At 40.8% G+C, this 21,112-nt stretch overlaps 1 protein-coding gene across 2 annotated transcripts in view; it reads left to right on the top strand.

The window, feature by feature from the left end:
- LOC106928203 (pre-B-cell leukemia transcription factor 1) overlaps window positions 1-21,112 on the top strand; it is a 77,116-nt gene that overhangs the window by 51,581 nt on the left and 4,423 nt on the right. Inside the window, exons 4-9 of one of the 2 annotated variants that reach the window (XM_088005117.1) lie at window positions 4,639-4,883; window positions 6,915-7,105; window positions 10,294-10,429; window positions 13,230-13,389; window positions 16,681-16,793; window positions 19,294-19,383. In XM_088005117.1, coding sequence (XP_087861243.1) covers window positions 4,639-4,883; window positions 6,915-7,105; window positions 10,294-10,429; window positions 13,230-13,389; window positions 16,681-16,793; window positions 19,294-19,383 — 935 coding nt within the window. The remainder of the gene's footprint in view (window positions 1-4,638; window positions 4,884-6,914; window positions 7,106-10,293; window positions 10,430-13,229; window positions 13,390-16,680; window positions 16,794-19,293; window positions 19,384-21,112) is intronic. The other variant, XM_015004300.2, reaches the window with a different exon arrangement.

Here is a 21,112-nt window from a genome sequence, read left to right as displayed (position 1 = left end):
CAAAGCAGGGCGCCCCTGTGAGGATTACCTGTCAACAGCAGGAGGATGGAGTAGATCGGCTGACTACAAGCCATTTAGGAAGTGGCAACGTTTGACCGAGGAGGAGGAGGTGGAGAGGTGGGGGGTTCAGGCTCAAACCACCACACTGAGATAATTGTTTATCCCTTGGAGAAGCTTTGCTGTTTTGTCTGCGGGTGGTTAAGTAAGTTGAGCAGCAGTCTTTGCCGGCCCAGACCCAAGGCTTGGAAACATTAGGATGAATCAATTAGGCCGCCATTAGCCAATAAAGTGGCCCTCACTGAGTCGTGTAATTACGACCCACAGCAAAGCCAAGTTTATGGAGGCACATTATCCCCTTTTTTCTCCTTCTTCTATTCATTTGTTCGAGGCAATCTTTGCATTGTTGTAATTACGTGCTTTGGTTTCCACACAGAATAAATAAATCATTTGCTCCCATCAGTTCTGAGCACTGTTCAGCCTGTGGTTTGTAAGAAGAAAAAAAAAAACACTTATTTTCTCTGTTCAATTAGAAATGAACTCAGAAATCTAAAGTCGACCCTCTCTAAGAGGGAGATGGTGGGAAGAGCTGATGTTCTAGGCAGGCAGCTACTTAGCTTGTTCCCAGCTCCGAGGACGCTGTGTAAGTGTGACAATGTGCTGTCAATGAGGGATGACAGTACACAGCCAACATGGCGTAATGCATTGTTCCTTCCTGGGTCCCTCCTGACAGATGCTCTCCAAGACAGCTGGATCAGCAGCGAGAGCGGCGCCGGGATCTGGGCCTGCCTGCGTCTGATGTGAGGCTGATTAGCAAGGCTAAGATACACGTGTCAACAAGCCAAGTCTGGGGACATCAGAGTTTATGCTCATTGTCAATTTAAGAGCTCTTCATGTGCTTAATTCGAGCATAATGCACCAGATGGAGTAAGCGGCACTGCTGGATCCAGTCGTTTGTTTCCCATTTTTTCCATGACCTTTTCTTTTTTAGCCAGGGAGGAGGAAAAAAACAGTGCCGGATAGTTTCTCTCTGTCTCCCTTCCAAGACGTCTCCTAAGAAATGACCTTCTCTGCAACAGGCGCTCCTAGAAGACTGATGCTGGAGGAGCTTCAAGCCAAGTCAAATAAACACTCGGCGAATGTTAAGCAGGAAACTTGGCAGGCATGAAGAGAATTGCTTTTGTGGACACTGAGGATTTTTACATTCGCTTTTCATTCCACAGCCTAAATAGTTTATGAGTGTGTTGGGAAAAAAAGTCAAGCCTTGAATTTTTAACTATATTAGTCTTTAAAATGTTCTTCCTGCGTTTCATACCCTGAAGTTAGTCTTTATTTAAAGATAATCTTTGTATTAGCCAACCTACTGCCTTTAAAATACCAGGGCAAGTATTTACATGATTTTCTAAGTAAAGATTCACCTACTAGTTGTCCACAGACAGAAACAGGTTCATTTTCCATTGATCAGCTCTAATATTAACAACAACAAAAAAAGATTCTTTTTTTTAAATCAGATGAAATGGTTAGGTAGGTATGCTTTGATCAGGGTTTCTACACTTATTTTATTGTAACATTCCATACTTTTCTAGATTAATATATTTTTACACTTTTTTTTAGCATTCTAGGCATTTGATTACAAAGCCTGAAACTGTTTGAAAAGAAGTCCAGTCTTATGATTTGTGGATTCCACAAACAACAAGGTCACATAATGCTGAAACTTTTTTGACTGCTTCAATAAATAATGGAGTATCTTTGACTGAATGCAGATTGTCCAAAGCAAAGTTTGGGAACTTTGAACTGTTAAAAATCTTGAATGCAGTAATATTTATATCCCTGTGGTCTTAATGCGACATCTCTCAGGAGGAGTGCGGCAAATGATGCTCAGACAGCGCCAGGGTGAAGGATGTCCTGTCAGACCATCAGTTCACAAAACCACACACAAAAACATTTTTCTAAGAGTTGCAAAGAGTTGAAAGCTCATGGGCTCCAAATGACCCATCTCTTTAGACTGTGGGAGGATTAAATAGGGGTGGCCCGATTTACCTGCCCTGATTTTCTTGATTTTGGATGATTGGCAATTGACTGATTCTTACATGAGAAACTGATCTTATGAACCTCTACAAAGGTCTGAAAATCAGCTATTTTCCCATGTTGCTATGGCGTTAGAGAGAACTGACAGATCACGCACCAGGTCACTTCTGCGCAGGTTAACCAGTCACCCCGTTGTTGCCGACTTAGCGACTTTTCAGGCAAAAAAAATAGGTATTGACTAAACTCATCAGTCTTTTTAAAAAGCAGTAATCGGCCTGAAAACTCTAATTGGTTTACCGCTGGTTTGGTTCAACCTAGTGTAAATTTAAGGCGGTTGTGTAGTGGTCCATTCAGTCGGTTAGTAACTCAAAACTAAAAATACTAAAAGTGAACGTGTTAAAAGGAAGAAACGATTGATCTAATGAAAACACATCAAACAAATAGAAATCCATGTGCTCTGTTTTTCTCCAGACATTTCCAGAAAGAGTAGAAAGGAACCCTGTTGGAGACAAAAATGGAAATAATCTTGGAGTTCCTTTAGTTTCTGTTGGATTCAAAATGACTACCTTTGTTGAAAAACCTGTTTGCATTGTAATGTTTCAACAAATATATGAATATACCAGCATTGGGGATTACTAAACTGGATCTGGTGTCCAGTGTAGAAAAGCTGTTGGTCTTCACATCCACGCCATTGTTTTCCTGCTGGACGGATTGCTTGGCAGCGGCTTATTTTCCTTCATTCCCTGGTTTTAACAGCCACTTCACGCAGGTGTTTATGAGGCAGCAACTTTAGGAGACGGTGGCCCCTGTGCCTGTGAGCAGTCAGGAGCAGAGGGAGCGGCGGGGGCCGGCCCTGACGGATGTTAACCAAAGCAGACAGGCGGGTTTAGAGTTTCTGACGGAGCGGGTCTGATCGGGTCACAACGGGGCTTAGAAGGTGCCTGAGTTTTCCCCCCTCTGAGCCTGGATAGATTACTGGTGAGGTGACGGAGTCCGGATAATGAGACAGTATGTTTTTACACTGATATCCCAACAGACCCCCGGCTCCCCACCTCCGTCCTTCATCTTCCTCCTCCTCCAGCTCCCCTCCTTCTCTCAATCTACCCCCTGCTGAGCCCACTGCCTGAACCGCTGACCTCTTCTGCTCGCCCTGACAGAAAATGGGGGGCGGGTGGCGGGGTCCTTGTACAGTAGGCCTTGTTCTCATGCTTACGACACCCCCCAAACCCTCTCGGGTAACCAACCCGGTAATCACACCAAGCGCTCCCATTTTCTCTGAATTAATGAAGTGCTCCCCATGACAAAGTCCGACTCTGGGTTGATGTTGGGATCCGTTAGGAACTTGTGGCCCCGTTGTCGAGCAGAACGCTTTAGAGGAGCCTCTTATTGAAATGGATGGCTTCAGGATGGAGGAGGACGAGTCTGAGCCAGGCATTGATTTCACCCCAGAAAATGGAAGGTGGGATTTAAACGTCCTACATGGCAAGAGAGACCTCTAGTGGATGGCCATTTTTTTACCCATCTGACTTGCCAAACTGAACACACGCACACACACACACACACACCTTGCTTCACTACATCACATTAGATCATGCTGGTTAATATGAAATGTGCTAGCGATCCTCTGTCATGTCGTGTTTTACTCTAAACGGGCCGGCTCATGTGCAGGAATCGTTCCAATCCCTTTAGACAAACAGCTTCTACCAGAGCGGCTGACATGATGACACAGAAGAAAATTAAAAGGGAATGTTGATGGAGAATAGATCCCAAAATACTAAATCATCCTGGATTATGTTGTTATTGTCCCATTTATCTGCTGCTCATCTTTCCAATTCATCACTTGGTAAACAAAAACAAAAACTTTTTCTAAAGCCTAATTCTCAGTATCTTTTTAGCCAAAAGTGTTGTTTACACAAACTGAAATGATTGTTTTTATTTTGTCTTTACATATACATTTATAGACTGCAGAAGTTTAATACAGGATTCCAAAGAAATCCTGATATGAACAGTGAACACTGCCAAATTACAATAAATTTTCACATTTCATATTATGTATGTTTTTGTAAAGTCGTTTATGCATTTGTAGTGAAAATACTGACCCAGAATCCTAACAAACTCAGAAGAAGTTGTCTTTACTTGATGTTTGAAGCAGCCAATCAGATGTCATTTCATGAACATACATTTTTATGTTAATTAAAATTTATGTTTTAATGAACATAAATTCTAGTGAATTTATGTTCATTAGAATTTAAAGTTTATTGATCTTTGAGAATGTGTTCTAGTATTCTTATGCTATTCCCTTTATATTATTCAAAAATGGTCTCAAAACAACAATAACATCGTTGATCGCAAAAACTTATCATCCAGCAAAATTTGTTATCATGTCAGGCCTGTTACTTACCTGGTGGTGAAGGATTCAGTTTAAACTGAAGCTACTTCCTTCTCCCTCTGCTTGAGATTACCTTTCCCTCCCTCTGCTTGCTAAACCCATGCTTGTGTGTCAGGCGTGCAGCAGTTCTACGTCGCTGACAGCTTGTAACTGTACATCACCATCACCCCAGCTGCAGGTGTGACCTTTTAAGACTGACCTCTGACCTCCTCTTGTCACCACAGTGCTCAGCATCCGCGGCGCCCAGGAGGAGGAGCCTCCGGACCCCCAGCTCATGCGCCTGGACAACATGCTGCTGGCAGAGGGCGTGTCGGGGCCGGAGAAAGGCGGGGGCTCGGCAGCAGCGGCGGCTGCGGCAGCCGCCTCGGGAGGGGTGGGGGCCGACAACTCAGCCGAGCACTCGGACTACAGGGCCAAGCTGTCCCAGATCAGACAGATCTACCACACAGAGCTGGAGAAGTATGAACAGGTGAGGACAGCAGAACCAGCTGCACATCTGGTTATTGATGCTAAAGGAGCAGTATTGTTTAAAAGCAACTTTTTTGAGCTTTACATCATGTTGTAATGTTACTCCCTCATCAACAACAACAAAAATAAATTCTAATTCTAATTCATGCCTGTTTGAGAAATCCTTTAATCTCCCGTGGTAACCACTCAGTTGTGCAAAACATATGGTTGGACTTAGAGCCGAAGTTTTCAAGCTTCACAGATCTCTGCTTCCCCAGAACTTCTCTACTCAACCCCTTCAGACTAGCCATCAGCAATTGGCAAACATCTGGTGGAACGGCCCCTCAGCTGAGCTCAGTATGTAACCTACTTCTCAGTGCAATGTTCGTAAAAACGTTGCTAAAGGGTTAATAGAGGAGCCATGTGGTGCTGACTTTCTCAAAGAAAGTTGAGGAGGAATGGCCTAAACTGACAGCGTTATTGATAAAAACAACATGGAGGATTTGGTAAAATGTCAGGAAGTAAGTTATTATTGAAGAACAAAATATAAAGTTTGTCAAAATGCCATGTGGAGGATTCAGTAAACAGGTGAAGGAAGGTTCTATAGGAAGATGGGACCTAACTCCAATTTTTGGGCTCAAATGCAAAAAGCTCTGCTTGGTGAAAAACTAAAAATGCACATCATCCTGAAGACACGATCTCTGCTGAAATGTGGTTGTGTTCCTCACACCATCCACATCATGCTTTGGGGATGCTTTTCCGCAACATAGATGAGGAAGTTTGATATGGTAGGATGAATCATACTGAGGCTACCTTCACACAGCATTAAAATACCACATTAGATTTTTTAATGTTTTTAATCTTTTTTTAGCCAAAAGAACCTCTGGTCTGTGGCACTTCCTCAAGTGGGAAAAATTTAATACAATTGTTTTTCAAAGTGTCTGCAGTCAGAACAGTCATGTCATATTTAATCAGAGTGAAGCTGAATGTAACAGCATGCCACACTTTTCAGATTTTGTTTTTAAAACACATTTTTAAAATTCCCTTTCAGTTCAAACTTCTGAAAATAATCAGATTCTCTGAATTGTGTCAATGTAAAATGGACTTTACAACAGATGCATACCCCACTTTTCAGCTCCATATTTGTAAAACATTTTGAAAACCATCTATCATTTTCTACTAACTTTATAAATCTACAATAATTTTACATCTCGATAAAACCCATCTGCATCTGTACATGTGAAAATATGAAAGGAGGTCAAACTGTTCATGGCTCTTCCAGGCCATTTTCTAATCTATCTGGTCGGTTCCAAACCATCATGAAGCCAGCAGGATATTTTTGGGTTGTAAGCCTTAAACATCAGAAAGAATCTATATCAGTTCAGCGCTGATATGAATTGAATCGCTCTTTTCTATTCGTTTATTCTTTGTGGAATAAAGTGACAAGCCTCACACACTCACTGTGTTTTCTTTAATGTACAGTACATCAGCTGTCAGGGAGGAATTCACTTCTGATGCCTCCCATCCCAGATTAGTCCATCATATGTAGCGCATCGTGTCACTGTGTGCATTCCTCTCATTGCCTTTACATCCGCCGCATCTGCGACAACAGTGTCGCTTTTGGCCCAGATAGACAGACACAGACAGACCCTGACACAGCTAAATCCAGGGAGGGATGGGGATGAGAAGCAGAAAGAGGGAAGAGGAGACAGTGAGAGCGGAATATTGCAGCACATTCACGCCCGGCGACACCGGAGACCCAACTAAACGCCGACTCCCAGGGTTAGCCGCGCCGTTAGTGTGTGTTGTCTGAGAGCGAGCAGCTGTCACCAGTTTCTCTCAATCACAATTTCTGTTAAATATGAAACATACAAGTCCTTATCTTCCATCCGGGGGTTTTGAGAACACTGCACCTCATACATACAGGCGACTCTTCTCTGCGCAACAGATGTGGCACAGCCTTGTTGATAAATGGAGGATCTCCATCTGCAGCTGTGTGTGAGCGGGCGGAGGCTGGCTGCTCTCTGACTGACCGCTGCTGCCTTCTCCACAGGCCTGTAACGAGTTCACCACCCACGTCATGAACCTGCTGCGGGAGCAGTCTCGCACGCGGCCCATTTCACCCAAAGAGATCGAGCGCATGGTGAGCATCATCCACCGCAAGTTCAGCTCCATCCAGATGCAGCTCAAGCAGAGCACGTGCGAAGCTGTCATGATCCTGCGCTCCCGCTTCCTCGATGCCAGGTGTGTGTGTGTGTGTGTGTGTGTTTTCTATCTGTGTGCACATTTGTGTTGCTCTGTGCTCTACACAGGCCTTAAATTCATGTATCTTAAATTAAGACCTTAAAATGTCTTAAATTCAGTAGAAATTCAGGTCATGTGTAGCAGGCAGTTCAAGCAACATCTTGAATATTGAACATCTTTCTGCTACAAAATAAGGTTTTTCTTTGTGTTTTAGTATCTCGTTTGTGACTTGTCTGGAGTTTTATATCTTTCTTTTGAATAAAGCAAACACAAACTTGTGTGTAAGAAGCCTGAGCAAAACAGTTCAAACATGAGCTTTCCATTTCTACTCTGAAACATAAACATGACAGAATTTTTAATGTAAAAGAAGAAAGTAAAGGAGGAAATATCCAAACTATTTGGACTATTTAAACAATTTCTTTTTCTCAGTGTAATATTCCCATCTTACAGTTAGTCTTAGTCTGAATGGTCGTTTATTTCATGAACGACCCTGTTTGTGAAATAAAGGGTCATTTTCATGAACAGTCCCATCTCCACCTAAAGATATCACATAACAAACACAATTGATTTTTGACCAGTTTTCTGTGATTACATATAAAGTCCCGAGTGTATTTGCAAATTTATTGTGAGGGAATGCAATATGTTTGCGAGGTAACGCAAAAGAAAAAAATCACCCCATGTCCACTAGGAGGCTCTGTATAATCTAATATTCTATGTAGTTTAGACTTTTCTGTTGGGTAGCAGATTGAGTCTCACACAAACATCTTCATTGCGTTCTGTGGCTCAAGACTGTCGAAGCTACCGCTAACTAGCTGCTAACCATTCTAGCCTACTAGCTTTTTGCGTTTGTCATGGATAAGTGTAAATTTATCACTGCTGGACGATATTCATCTTTGCCACTCAATCACTTCTGTTGCTAACCCGTACAACGCGACATTCATTCTGTGCAATAAAGCATGGCACCACAACGATATACGATATGGAACTTTTCTTTATACATTTCTGTTGTGAAACAGGCCTTACATTTTATTATATCTCTCTTAAAGAGGCTTAAATTTGAGTTGGTGAAACCTGCAGAAACCCTGTCGGCATAACAACAGCACAAATACGCCTATGAAGAACTGACATTCGGAGCTTGGTGTTGTGTTCTGTAGTTTTTCTTTGCTGCGTACCACACAAGGTGGGCTGGTTTGCATGTTTGGATGCCGTTTAGAGTAGAACACCCAGCAAAGTCGGCCAATAAGTGCTCCCCGTGTGCTCAGCAACACTAACAGTTTCCCTGTTTTAATGTAATCGCTTGTTCTCTTTGATGCGTGTTTTGGATTTGCATAAATTTCTCCAAGGATAAATCCCACTTAAAGCCTGGGTTGGAGGCATAACATTTAAATGAGGCGTGTGCGCCCGTATAAAGCTTCCCTATCTATTCTCTTGCAAATGAACGTGACGGTGCCGCCGCCACAGCAGCAGCAGCAGCAAAGAGGGGAATAGGATGGGAAATGTGCAAAAGATTTTACTGGTTGAGAGGCACTAGCATGCTCTGCACCTCTGATTAATCTACTGGCTGCTGGAGCCCATGCTGTGCACATTTACATATTTTTCTTGCGAGCTGTTGGAGCGGGGGACACAGGTTTTAGCGCAAATCTCCTCAGCCAGCCGGCACATGCAAAGAGGTTTTGAAGAGTTCCCTTTCAGCTTATGTAAAGCCCTGGTGGGATGTGGCGCCGCCAGACGTGACCTGATAGGTGCAGAAGATGGAGGGGTCAGCCAGCTCTAAAGCTCCGCTCTGCTCCGTCTGCTTAAAGGTGTTCTGGCAGATAAATATGTTGGTGTTCATGTCGGATCAGTCTAGCCTGCGTCTCTGCTGTCAAACAGCATGGCTTCCTAGAGTCCTGCTTCCAATACGCTTCCAACAAAGCTCATGTAGGGTTTCATTTACTGAGGTATTATTATCAATTACAACCAGCATTCCATAAAAAAAAAATCTTATTTAAAGAAGAGCCTATAAAATGTAGTAGCAAAATCCTGAATTCTGATCTGACAACCTGATTCTGAAAGAGTTTTGATTTTAACCGAAAAAAGTAGCAGTTAAAACATGCAAGTTGCAATTTGAATGTTATGCTTAGATATACTTTATTGAATCCAATTGTTATGTCTTATTTATAGGTATAAGTATATTATTTAATAAATCTGGGGTCAAGATTCATGTGTTTTATTTTTAGAACAGTTTGATATACTTTTACTAAGAAGACTGTGGTGAATATTAAGATTTCTTTTACTGATACTTTTTTGCTAACACAATAAATCATAAAAAAAAAACCACAAAATCTCTTGATAAAATTTTATGTCCATATCACCCATCCCCTCTTTTCTGCATGATAAACTTAGGGGTGCACTGATAAAGCGGTCAGCCGATAAGTCTACCCCAATCTAATTGATTTTTGGAGATTGGTGATTGGCTGATACATGTGAAACCGATCTAATCTCTGCAAAGGTCTGAAAATCAGCCACAGTCCCCAAGTCACATCTGCATATGTGTGGTTGACAATAGTCATCCCACTGTCGGTAACTTAGTCATTTGGTTTCTGTATTTGGTGACTTTTCAGACAAAAAATATGGAAAGAATGATAATAGGCTAAAAAAAAAAACTGTGATTGCTTCGCCGCTAAAGTATGACGAGGCTCCTTTTGAAAATAACAACCTTTAAACATGTAGACACATTTCTGTATTAAAAATGTTTATTATTGGTCTGATGTAGTATTGTAATTTTAAATATCATGTTTTAATTAGCTGGAAGCAGAAAATCAACATACTTACCAAAAATGAAGTCTTGAAAGCATCATTTCGAGTGGAATTAATCTATGTAATCTGTCTCACTTATTGAATTAAGTTCCTGATGTGAAGCCATCAGTATGGCAACAGAATCAAGGTGCCACAGGTCAAAGTGTCAAACAGATTGAAATGGTTTTGTGGGACATCAAGATAGTTGTGCAGAAATGAATGTTTCCAAACAACGTGACTAACAGTCAGACATGTTAAAGGAGAGTTTTTCCTCTCCACTGTCACTACGTGCATGCTCAGTGTGAGGGAATGCTGCAGAGTCAATGACTGGATGCAACCTGGTGGGTCAGGTCAGATTTCACACTGGTGCTTTCCAACGGGCTGAGACCGACCTGTTGTTCTCCTTGCAGGCGGAAAAGACGAAACTTCAACAAGCAGGCAACGGAGATCCTGAACGAGTATTTCTACTCACACCTCAGCAACCCCTACCCCAGCGAGGAGGCCAAAGAGGAGCTGGCTAAGAAGTGTGCCATCACAGTGGCCCAGGTACGAGCAGATCAGAGGCTCCCCTCACCCCCCGCTGTGGGACAAGGACCGTTTTAACTGAAGATGCTGTCAACGTCCGGACCACTGACCTAATACAAGGTTCACAGGCTGTTTTGGATACAGGCGGCTCTTCTGTTCTTCTAGCTGTTCTATTCATAAAACAGATATGGTGTAAATATGCCTTATCATTTTTACAGTTTTCAAAAAAACTGTAAAAGCTCATTCTGAGGTGTGACAAGGTTCCTTTAGTAGAAACGCAAACTGCACATCAAAATGCCCTCGTGAGTTTAAATTGAAGTTTTATCCTTAGTCAGTCCCTGCAGGAAGTTGAGATGGCAAATATTAATACAAATTCATTCATCATTCATAAATTTTGTGCAAACTTGCAATTTCACAGGTCATCGCTACTTTCCTGCATCCTGACCAATCATCTTAATATTTTCTGAAATTCCTTCTTTTCTGACCAATCACTGCAACTCACGGGAATTTTGACCAATCCCCTTCGTACCATTCTAATTTAACTTCCTATGACACGTCATCTCTTGAAAGCAGAACCTGGGAGATGAAAGCATGTGTGATACTAAACATCAAGGAAACATTACATTTTTTTTTATTAAAACCATTTCAATATAATCAGTATTGAAATGGTTGAAATGAAATATAATCAATAAATCAGTCATTTTAAACCACAATAATCACAAAAACGCACCACATAACACACCACACCACAAATCTGAGGAATTGCTCAGGGTATTATAAGTCAGATATGGGGGATCTGAACCACCTTCATCTAGAGAGATTTACTAACAATGGAGTTACAGCTAAAATCACACCTTGCTGAAGTATCACATCCTTGCACTTTATCAAGTTGTCTCACCCAACTGTGATGTACAATTAAAGAAATCATATTTTCAAACTTAAATCAATTAACTTTATTTATACCAAGTCAACTTTCTTGCCAAACAGGAAATTTTACACAAACAAGCTATAAATATAAATATAACATGTTTAAAAGTCACTCATTGTGCAATACTTTAAAATAATAAAGAACACAAAAACAACAAAATAAAAACACATTGTAGCCTCATGAAGACGAGGTAAAAAAAAATTACACGGATAAGAAAAGCAAGGTTAAGCTATGCTAAATTTGATTTTGGAAACTTATGACCACAGGAACCAAACTTGTTTTATAGAACTTAGTTTTACAGTGTGTTTGTATCCAAGCTGCTCTTATCCAGGTCTTATCCAGGTGTTTATATCAATATCCATTGATGTTATGACCAGTAACCAGTATTTACTGATATTTACTGATATTGTATATTTATTATATCTCATTACCCATTCAACACCTTGAAAAAAATGTTGAATGTAGACACATTTCTACATTGTGTCTACAGCGCTGACTTCACCACTGCTTCTCTGTTTCAGTTAAACTCCCACAATCCTTTGCTTCATTACCATCCTTGTCACATGACCAGACTTCTCCCGTTCCCCTTCTGAAACAAACGGCAACAAGATGGAGACAAATATTGGTTGCTAATATTGCCCCAGTTTGATTACGTTTTAAAAAATGACTATCATCTACTATTTATTTGTGTTGATATATTGTGCATCCCTAAATAATGCGCATTATTATTGTTAACATGAATTAACATGAAAACGTAGAAGGGATATTAATACCTTCACAAGACATTGTAACTGGACTTCTTCTTGAACAAAGCAATAACAGTAGTAGCTACAAAATCACCAGCATCCTGGAAACAGCACAGGTCCACTCTCCAATGTCTGGTTGAAAGAATCACATGGGATTTAGGACGAGTCTTTTAATTGGGAGCTAATGTAGCTGCCCCATTCTTCACATCCAGTCATCACTGCACAATTCCAACTAAAATTCCACAAAAATAGCCACTAGCACAAGGCAGCATTAGCTTTTCTAAAGCTGATAAGTCTAAGACAGAAACCTGAGCTTAAATAGTGAATATTTAATACTTGTATGAATCCAGTCCCATGTTGACCTGCTGTAACTGTTATAGGAACTCATCACACGACTAAAGACATCTGAATTGTGCCAAAGTTTGTGGCATCACACAATTGTGAAGTATTTAAAAATCCTGTTCATGTTTTTTTGTGTTGTTGTTTGTGTCATCTCTACACTTCAGCAACTCCACTTGTTTCAATCCTGTGAGAATTGATAATAAGGAAAACAATGACAACGCCAAGGTAAACAGCAGTTTGTGTTGTGAATCCATCATGTGGGAATGGATTGTTTTCTCAGTTGCTTTCATTAATTTCTACCAAATGATCTAAGGATGCAGCTGGGCTCGACGGTGGAAGCTGCTCGGTAGCTCGGTGATTTGTGGAGTTTCAGTTTCTTGGCTATAACAAAGGAGAATGTTTACCTACTCTGTCTATTAGAAACTTTGGAGGATTGATTTGGTTTTCATTTTAATGTTGTTTATCATTAGGGCTGGGATTACCCCCCTGGCTTCATCTGGGAGTCCATTAGCCGTAATGGGTGTTAGCGGAAGTTGACTGATTGGTGCTTGCGTGACTTCTGATGATAGCTGCAGTCATGGTGACATAATGAGACTGTTATTGGCAATCATTCCATTCTGGCACTAATGCAGATTCACAGCACCAGTCTGTGCAGCCCGCACTCCTGACAGTGGCTCTCTGCAGTGTTCCACATGCCATTAAAGGCCATTCAAGCTAAACACTATTCTTTAAAGAGGCTCTGTGTGGCTGTATGTCTGGAGAAGTAAACTTTCTTCTCTTTTTTTTCTCGTTCCTGTCTGCTCAGGTTTCCAACTGGTTTGGGAATAAAAGAATCAGATACAAGAAAAACATTGGTAAGTTCCAAGAAGAAGCCAACATGTATGCTGCAAGAACTGCCGTGAATGCGGCTAATGCATCCTCACATGGAAGCCAAGCAAATTCACCCTCCACTCCAAACTCTGCAGGTGAGACAGGAAGTCCCTGGCTCTGCTGGGGTTAGACATATACTTCCTCTCTGTCCATCAGTGTAACACATTTAAGGCTTTTATTAGTGCTGATGCTGTAACGCTCCTTTGTAAAGGACTAAATAGGCCACTATTCTACATAAATTATGCCCATCACATAATTATGCACTGTTATTTCCATAAATAGACTCAATGTTTATACTCAGCAAGTATTATTAGTGCCTACATCTGCTTAGAATGGCTCTGAGCGATGTGGAAAAGAGCTGTTAGAGTTTAAGCAACCTGAGCCCTCATGCAGTCTCCATGTCCTTACTGTCCTTTCTACTTGCTCTCAATTAATCCTGTGTGCCCTCATCACTGTGTTAAATGATTTCTAATGGCATTCGAAAGATACGTCTGGTAGTACAAATGGCCAAAAACTCTGATATATGGACAAATGTGTCGGCACCCCTGGTAATAATGTTTAGCAACCCTTAAAAATGATTTTACCTTTTATTGCAGTAGCACAAACTCACCTTATACTGAAGTACAGTCATAAGAAATATTTGTTTTTAAAAGGACAGTGTTAGGTAATTATGTTACCTCCAGTTGTTATAAAGAGGCTTAAATATGACTTAAAAGAAATCTGACTTCATAATTTAACACCTTAAAATTGGGCTTCTGTCTCTTTAAGAAGCTCCTGTTCTTTTTGAAGCGCCGCCTTCAAGAAGTCATCATAACATCGCTGCTAACCCTTTAACAATGTTTTAGTGGTGTTTCACTGAGAGGTAACTCCTATAATGAGCTCAGTAGTTCCACCAGGTGTTTGCTAATTGCTGCTGACTAGTCTGAAGGAGCTGAGTGGAGAGTCTTGGGGGGAGGACTGCTCTTTGAGGCAGAATTTCGGAAACTGCAGCTCTGAGGAGGAGCTGCGTCTCCACCAGGCAATTTATGCAGGTGAATGGTTGCCATGGAGACTAAAGGATTTCTCACACATGCATTAAAGAATCAAGGTAGCACTCCAGGTATAATGTAATTATAGCATGATGCAAAGTTCAAAAAAGTTGATTTTACATAATACTGTCCATTTAATAAAATCACGTTTACCACAGTTCTTGGAACCTTGGCTGTTTAATACATTTGTACAAAAATCAAAATGACAACTCTAGGTGTTAGAGGTCTTAGGTCCTAAAAGATTTTGGAGTGTAAAATAAGGTACATTTGAATGTCTTTGCATAACTTCAGTAGATCTGGGGTGTCCAAAGTGTGGCCCCAAAGGCCATTTTCAATTATGGCCCCTGGCATGAGTTTTTGTGCCTCACAGCTGCATTTCAACAAAGTCAAAATTCATGAGTATTTCAAAGAGTTCATGATGCCACGCACTCATACAAAGATCCCAGGGCCTTGGAAAGAGACTAACCCACAGCATGACACATTCTCCATCGAGCTTCACAGTGGGAGTGAGCTACTTTCATCCCTTTTCTCCAGCCAAACGAACTTGGAGTGTTTGTTGCTTTAAATCCAGATCATACTCTCAGCGAAAACACACGGCCACAGATAACACCACATGTTGATATTTGTCATGGTAGAACAGAAAATATTTAATTTTTTTCTTGGATCAATACCAAACATCTAGTTGGTGTGTAAACGATATTGTAATGATTGCTATGGAGATTTAGTGAAAACAAGATGCAGTTTTCTAACAGTGAGGCTTTTTTTTTTTTTACTTTGCTTTCCATTTGGAACATACATTAGCCTCCATGTAAGAACCTAATGTAAGTGGCTAATGGCTGATTTAGTCATACTATGAATAAAAAGCCACAGATTGCTAAATAGAAGTTGGAGAAGCTGATCGCCTCATCAAAAACTCCATTTTAAGAATGGCTTTGTTACATTTACTTTAAAGGAACTGTATGAGTGTAATGACTGTATCAGTAATGACACCAGTAATATTGGTAAAAATCAATGAATTCTCAACATGGGATTTTTTTCCCCACTGTTTAAATCTGCCTAAATTACATAAACACTTTTCATTGCTAAATTATACTACTGCAATAAAAGATGAATTTGTTTTCAGATTTTTAACATGTCTTTATTGGGGGTCCATACAAATGTATATGACTGTACTCAATCATATAGCAGATAAGGGGGGGAAAAAAATGGCCACCATGAGCCAGCCTGAGACTGAGAGCTGCTTCCATGTTTCCTATGGAGTATCACCAGATTGGGTTCTTATCAATATCGTTTCACCTTCCTCTCTCCTTGTAGACACAAGTGAAAAATGATAGTCCCCTTCTTCATATGTCCATGAAGCCACTTTTAGTTCATACAGGATAAAACAAATGTGACTGATCACGGCAACACCAGGAACGATTTTCAGTGGGAGCATTTTGAGTTACAGATTCTGAAAGTTTAGAAGCTTTGTAATGATGTTAAAATACATAAAAAAGAAAAAAAATGAAGAAGATGTGGCCATTTGAATGTTGGCGCTCATCAAAAGAGATCAGTGAGAAAACAGGTGTCAAAGTTTCAGAACACTGTCCAGAGACCTGCTCAGATCTGGAAACAAGCCTAATTCAAACAACGCTTGCCATTTTAAAACCTCCGGAATTGCTATTTAAAGCATGGCAGGGTTTTTTATGACTTCATACAACAAATACTATTTCCTCAGAAGTTGGAAGTTTTTATGTTTATTCTCCATTTCTGCTCTGGTGACTGATTCCTGGTTTTGCTTTGGTGCATTAGCATTAGCGTTGCTAAGTTGGAACATAGCAATGCTAATGTCTATCTAGATCTGTTCTTATGACAGATATGACAGAATGTGATAATTTTAAAAATGGTATGAAAAAAAGAAATACTGGACTTAATTTTTTAAAGCTTTTCTGAAGATGTTTAACTGTTAGACTTTATGACGAGTGAAAAGTGGTTTCCTAGCTCAGCCTAGCATAAACAGGGAGCTTTTCTATATAAGTGACAGAAGCCTGCTTTCACTCATATACTATGGATCAAATGTTAAAAAAAAGTGTTTGTTTGTGGTGATAGAAGACTCTGTCAGTGAGTCAGTGATAATCACAGCCAAAGAGAGCATTTTCCTGTTCTATTTCCTGTTTGCCGAACAAACAGCCTGCTCCCTCTGTGTGTAACATTAACGTTAAAGCCTAGACTGTCCCTGTGGATATTTCTCCTGGCTCAGCAGCTCTGATGTCAGCCAGCTTCTGCTGCTGCTCACTAACCTGTGCATGCTGCTTGAACGGCTCGTCTTGCTTCTCCTGCTGGCTCTCTGTGATTCCACTGCTCCCTCTCTCCTTCCAGGTTCTGCTGGCTCTTTTAACATGTCAAACTCCGGGGACTTGTTCATGAGCGTGCAGTCTCTCAATGGAGACTCGTACCAAGGGGCTCAGGTGGGAGCCAACGTGCAGTCGCAGGTAGGGCCCAGTGCTGGACAGGAGATAGGCTGTTTTCATTAGAACACACATTACCTTACTGGTCCTCTGCCTGCAGTTATGACGTATAACGCAGTTAGTCCTCACTAAATCTATGAAATATATTCACTCCAAGCTGTGAATAAATGATTAGATTATTAGGGTTTGCTTTGGGGTTAAGGTGCAAGATGAATAAAACATGTTTGAAATGTTCTTTGTACTGAAAAATGTTCCAAGAACTATCAGGGTTGATAGTGACCTGTAGTTATTGTGTTGGTTATTACATATTCTTTATTTGACTGATTGATTTTATTTCAATGTTACAGTGCATATTAATGAACATTTAATGTTGTAGTAAATAACATTACCACAACATTAAATGTACCGAGTATAGCAGAAAGCTACCTACCATCCGTGGTCCCATAAAACATACAACACAAAATACAAACATTCATACAATTATATATATATAAAATTAAGAAATAAAGTAAAAGCTAATAAAAACTACATGTAGTCGGGGAAAAACTATTGTCAGAATACTATGAAGTCATGTTTTTTCTGCCACCGAAATAATAACTAAATCATGTTCCAAAGGGTCTAGATGTTCAGAATATTTTCTCATTATTAACTTGAACCTTTTGGAAATATTTTCTATTTCACCACAAACTTCAATGTATTTTATTGGAAGGTAAAAAGATTATAAGTTTAATTATTGTTACAAATAAAAATCTGTAAAGTGTGAAGTGCATTTGTGTTAATCATCCCCTGAGCTGAAACCTTGTAGAGCCACCTCTCACTCAGTCTGCTGGTGTGTAGCTGTAAATGCTCCGTCCTGCTGCTAGGTAGCGCTCCAGCCCAGTTTCTGGTCTTTTGAAGCCTTCGTATCCAGCTTTGCATTTAGCTCCATCTATCCTCCCATCAACTTTGTCTTACTGATGGAATCCCCACAACATGATGCTTCCACTACCATGTCTCACAATGTGGACGGTGTTTTCAGGATCATGTGTGATGTTAGTTTTCCTCTGTTCCAGTTCACTTTCAATCTTGACCTCGTTTTCCCAGAGAACCTTCTTCCACATGTGTTCTTTGTCCCTTATAGGACTGCACGATTTAATGAAAATATTGCCGTGGCGATAATGTTGGTAAATATTTCGATGACGATATCTTGATATACTAGTACTTTCCTGTCTTTACTCTGTCTGACCTTTAGCATTTTTGGCAATGTTATTCATATCCAGTGTGAGCTTTTGCTGCTGAAAGTCTCTGAACAACTGATGTAAAATTGCATCAGAATGAAAACTACAACCTAAGAGCTCTTCACATATAGAGATATAATAAAATGTAAGGCCTGTTTCACAACAGAAATGTATAAATAAAAGTTCCATATCATATATAGCTCTTCACATATAGTAGCCACTATTCTACTGATTCTGATTTTGACTGAAATGGTGTTTGTGACTGAAATGTCACTAAACATAGAAACAAAGTCACTAACTTGGAAACAGTGGGGTGACTGTTGTTAAGCGGGTCTGCCACTCAGTCCTCTCTCATAGCAGAGCAACAGTGACAGTTGCTGCATTTCCATTTCAAATGTGAGCAAAACTTTGTCATTATTCCGCTAATGTTGAAAGAACACAATTTTGTAATTACTGTGTTTCCATTAAATAAGAAACACAATCGAAATCACACATGAATAAGTTAGTTCACGATTAGTCATTAAAAAAACCATGCAGCTCCATCATCCTCCTATCACTTCCTGTTGACCTCTGGTTGTTGATCACGTGATTCGTGTGATGCGAAAAAAGTGTTGAGTTTTGTGAACTACATGATACTACACTAACTTCAATATGGTCGAAAAAAATACCTCCTTGTAGCTCAAAAATGTTTTACAGAACAAGGTGAGTTTTTTAAACAAGCAAATTTATTTTTGTATTTCTAATTGGTGCAATTTCTTGGCAAATGGAAACACAGCTAGTGACGGATTGTCCGACTTTCTTATGGCTTTCTTTCAATAGTGACTTTATTCTTGCCAATCTTTCATAAAAACCAGATTTTGGAAATACCCTCCTGCCCCCCCTCTACCAACTCCCTTGTGTTGCCTGTCAGTTCCTTATGGGTTTTATTTAGGTGTATCAGAGTAAAGGGGCTTAATTGAAATGCACTCAACACTTCCAGAAGTTTCATTTGTAAAATCATGAATCCTTTTTCCTCCACATCTCAACAGATGCACTGTTTTGTGTTGGTCTATCCAATAAAGGACTATTCCCAATTCACTGATTCCTCAAACAATCAGACAAAGAATGATGTTTTCATCAAGTAAATATTTCATCATGTATGTAAATATTTCCATTTTTTGCTAGCAGAAAGTGAGTACTTGTCTTCGTTCAGCTGTGTTTGTCTGTTGTCTCCAAGGACAGAACCCTGTAGAGTTGCTGTCCCTCGCTCTGATCTCTGGTGATTTTTCGTGCTGACACTGACCTTGCTCTGTTTGGGGATGTTTCAGGTGGATACCCTTCGCCATGTTATCAGTCAGACAGGCGGATACAGTGAAGGACTCACAGCCAACCAGATGTACAGTCCGCAGGGCATCAACGTAAGCAACCTCTTCCCCTCTTCTCTCTCCATGCCAATTATTCTGACGCCACGGGGCTCACAATGCCACTTAGTGGGACTTGTCTCAGCTCCACGGTAACCCATTTGATTGGCTGCATATCGCACCGGACACACACACACACACACACACACAAACACATATGCAGAGCCTGTCACGTCCCATCAGACCCGTCCAGACACCTGCTGCCCCCCACCCCTGTCCAGGTGACACCTCCTTCCCTCCACCTGACCCGCTGTTAGCCGGAAGCTTCCGGTAAAAATAAAAGCTCTTTCTGCTGCTGCAGCGGCCTCCTCGTTCGCCACAGGGGTGTGTTCTGGTCTTGTTTGTCTTATTTTGCAGCAGAGTTTGGGGTGTGGAAGTGGAGAGGGTGGGTGTGTGGGTGTTAGCTGGCGGCAGCAAAGAGTAGGAAAATTCACAGCGACAAGCCGTGTCGTAAAGGGGAAAATCGATAAGACAGACACAAGGAGAGCAGAGTGTGGGTCTGGGACAGCAATCCAAGCGCATTGCTCAGATCATGTTCCTGTCTCTTTAATGGCCCTGACAGCGAGCCGAGAGGACGAGGACGGTCACCGCCTCGCCTCGCCTCCTCCGCTGTCGCCGTCCTGCCTCACTGGCCATATGATAATCAGACAAAAAGTCTCCCGCATAGAAAAACACGGGCTGCGTATTCAAATAGGCTCCCCGGCTGCTGGGAGCGGCCGCCGCAGCCGGCTGCGCTAACCCTGAGAGGCCGCTAACGTATTCAGGGCCCGCTCCCTCCCAGTCCTTTGACCTCTAACATGCAGTTCTCCTTGGACGCCTGCTTGCTCTACCACATCTTCCACATCCTCACTGCCACACTACGCCGTGTTCTGCAGCGCTGCGGCCTGTAGAGAAGCCCCGCGATGCATAATGGAGGAGCAGGATATCTGTCAGCCAGGCTGTTGGTCTGTGATTTATGTAGCCATGGCTTGGAAGTTAAAGGAGGGGGGTCTGCTGCTCTCATGCTTCTTCTTTACAACACTTCATTTTACCCTTTTTTTTTATTCTGGTATGAAAGGCAAATTTTTCTTTGGGTTTTTGAAACAGATTTTGTTGTATTTTAGTTCCTTAATCAACCCAGAGTCTATTCCTTAGATATTTGCTCCCTATTATTCTGTCCCTGTAGTTTTTCACAATTTCATGCAATATCAATAGATCCTCACATTTTTTCACACTAATTCATAACTGAGTTTATTTCAAATATTCTGGAAAAAAGTAGTCAAAAACATTGGATTTAAACAATGCTAACTCCCGCCTGAAAGTGGCAGTATTTCTTACTTTTACTACACTGCTGCCACAGACTTATTTAATGTCACATGATCAATATGGGGAGAAACAAAAATCAAACTATTTAAATTCTTTAAGGAATAAAAATGTTTTTCCCACGTCGTTGGAAAGGGTCTAATGAGGAACTGATTGCATAAACAATCAGGAACTCCTATTGGGACTGATTAATAAAACAGTCAGCTTCACTGCATGGTTCTTGTGCCTCAGTTTCTCAAGGAAACTTATAGTTTACCTATTTTTAAATAAAAGATGTCTGATGTTATCCTTACCGTCTAAAAGTCTTGAAATATTCATTTTAGTGGATCAGATTTTCTGATTTGATCCGTTTCTGTCAAAACATCTGTTTGATTTGATTCTGGTTCTGGCAGTCCTGACAGTATAGTTGGTGTTTTTATGGATG

The sequence above is a fragment of the Poecilia mexicana genome, unplaced genomic scaffold (assembly GCF_051168715.1).
Source record: "Poecilia mexicana isolate PSO_F unplaced genomic scaffold, ASM5116871v1 scaffold_4, whole genome shotgun sequence".
Taxonomy (NCBI): domain Eukaryota; kingdom Metazoa; phylum Chordata; class Actinopteri; order Cyprinodontiformes; family Poeciliidae; genus Poecilia; species Poecilia mexicana.
This window is presented reverse-complemented; position numbering and strand designations above follow the sequence as displayed.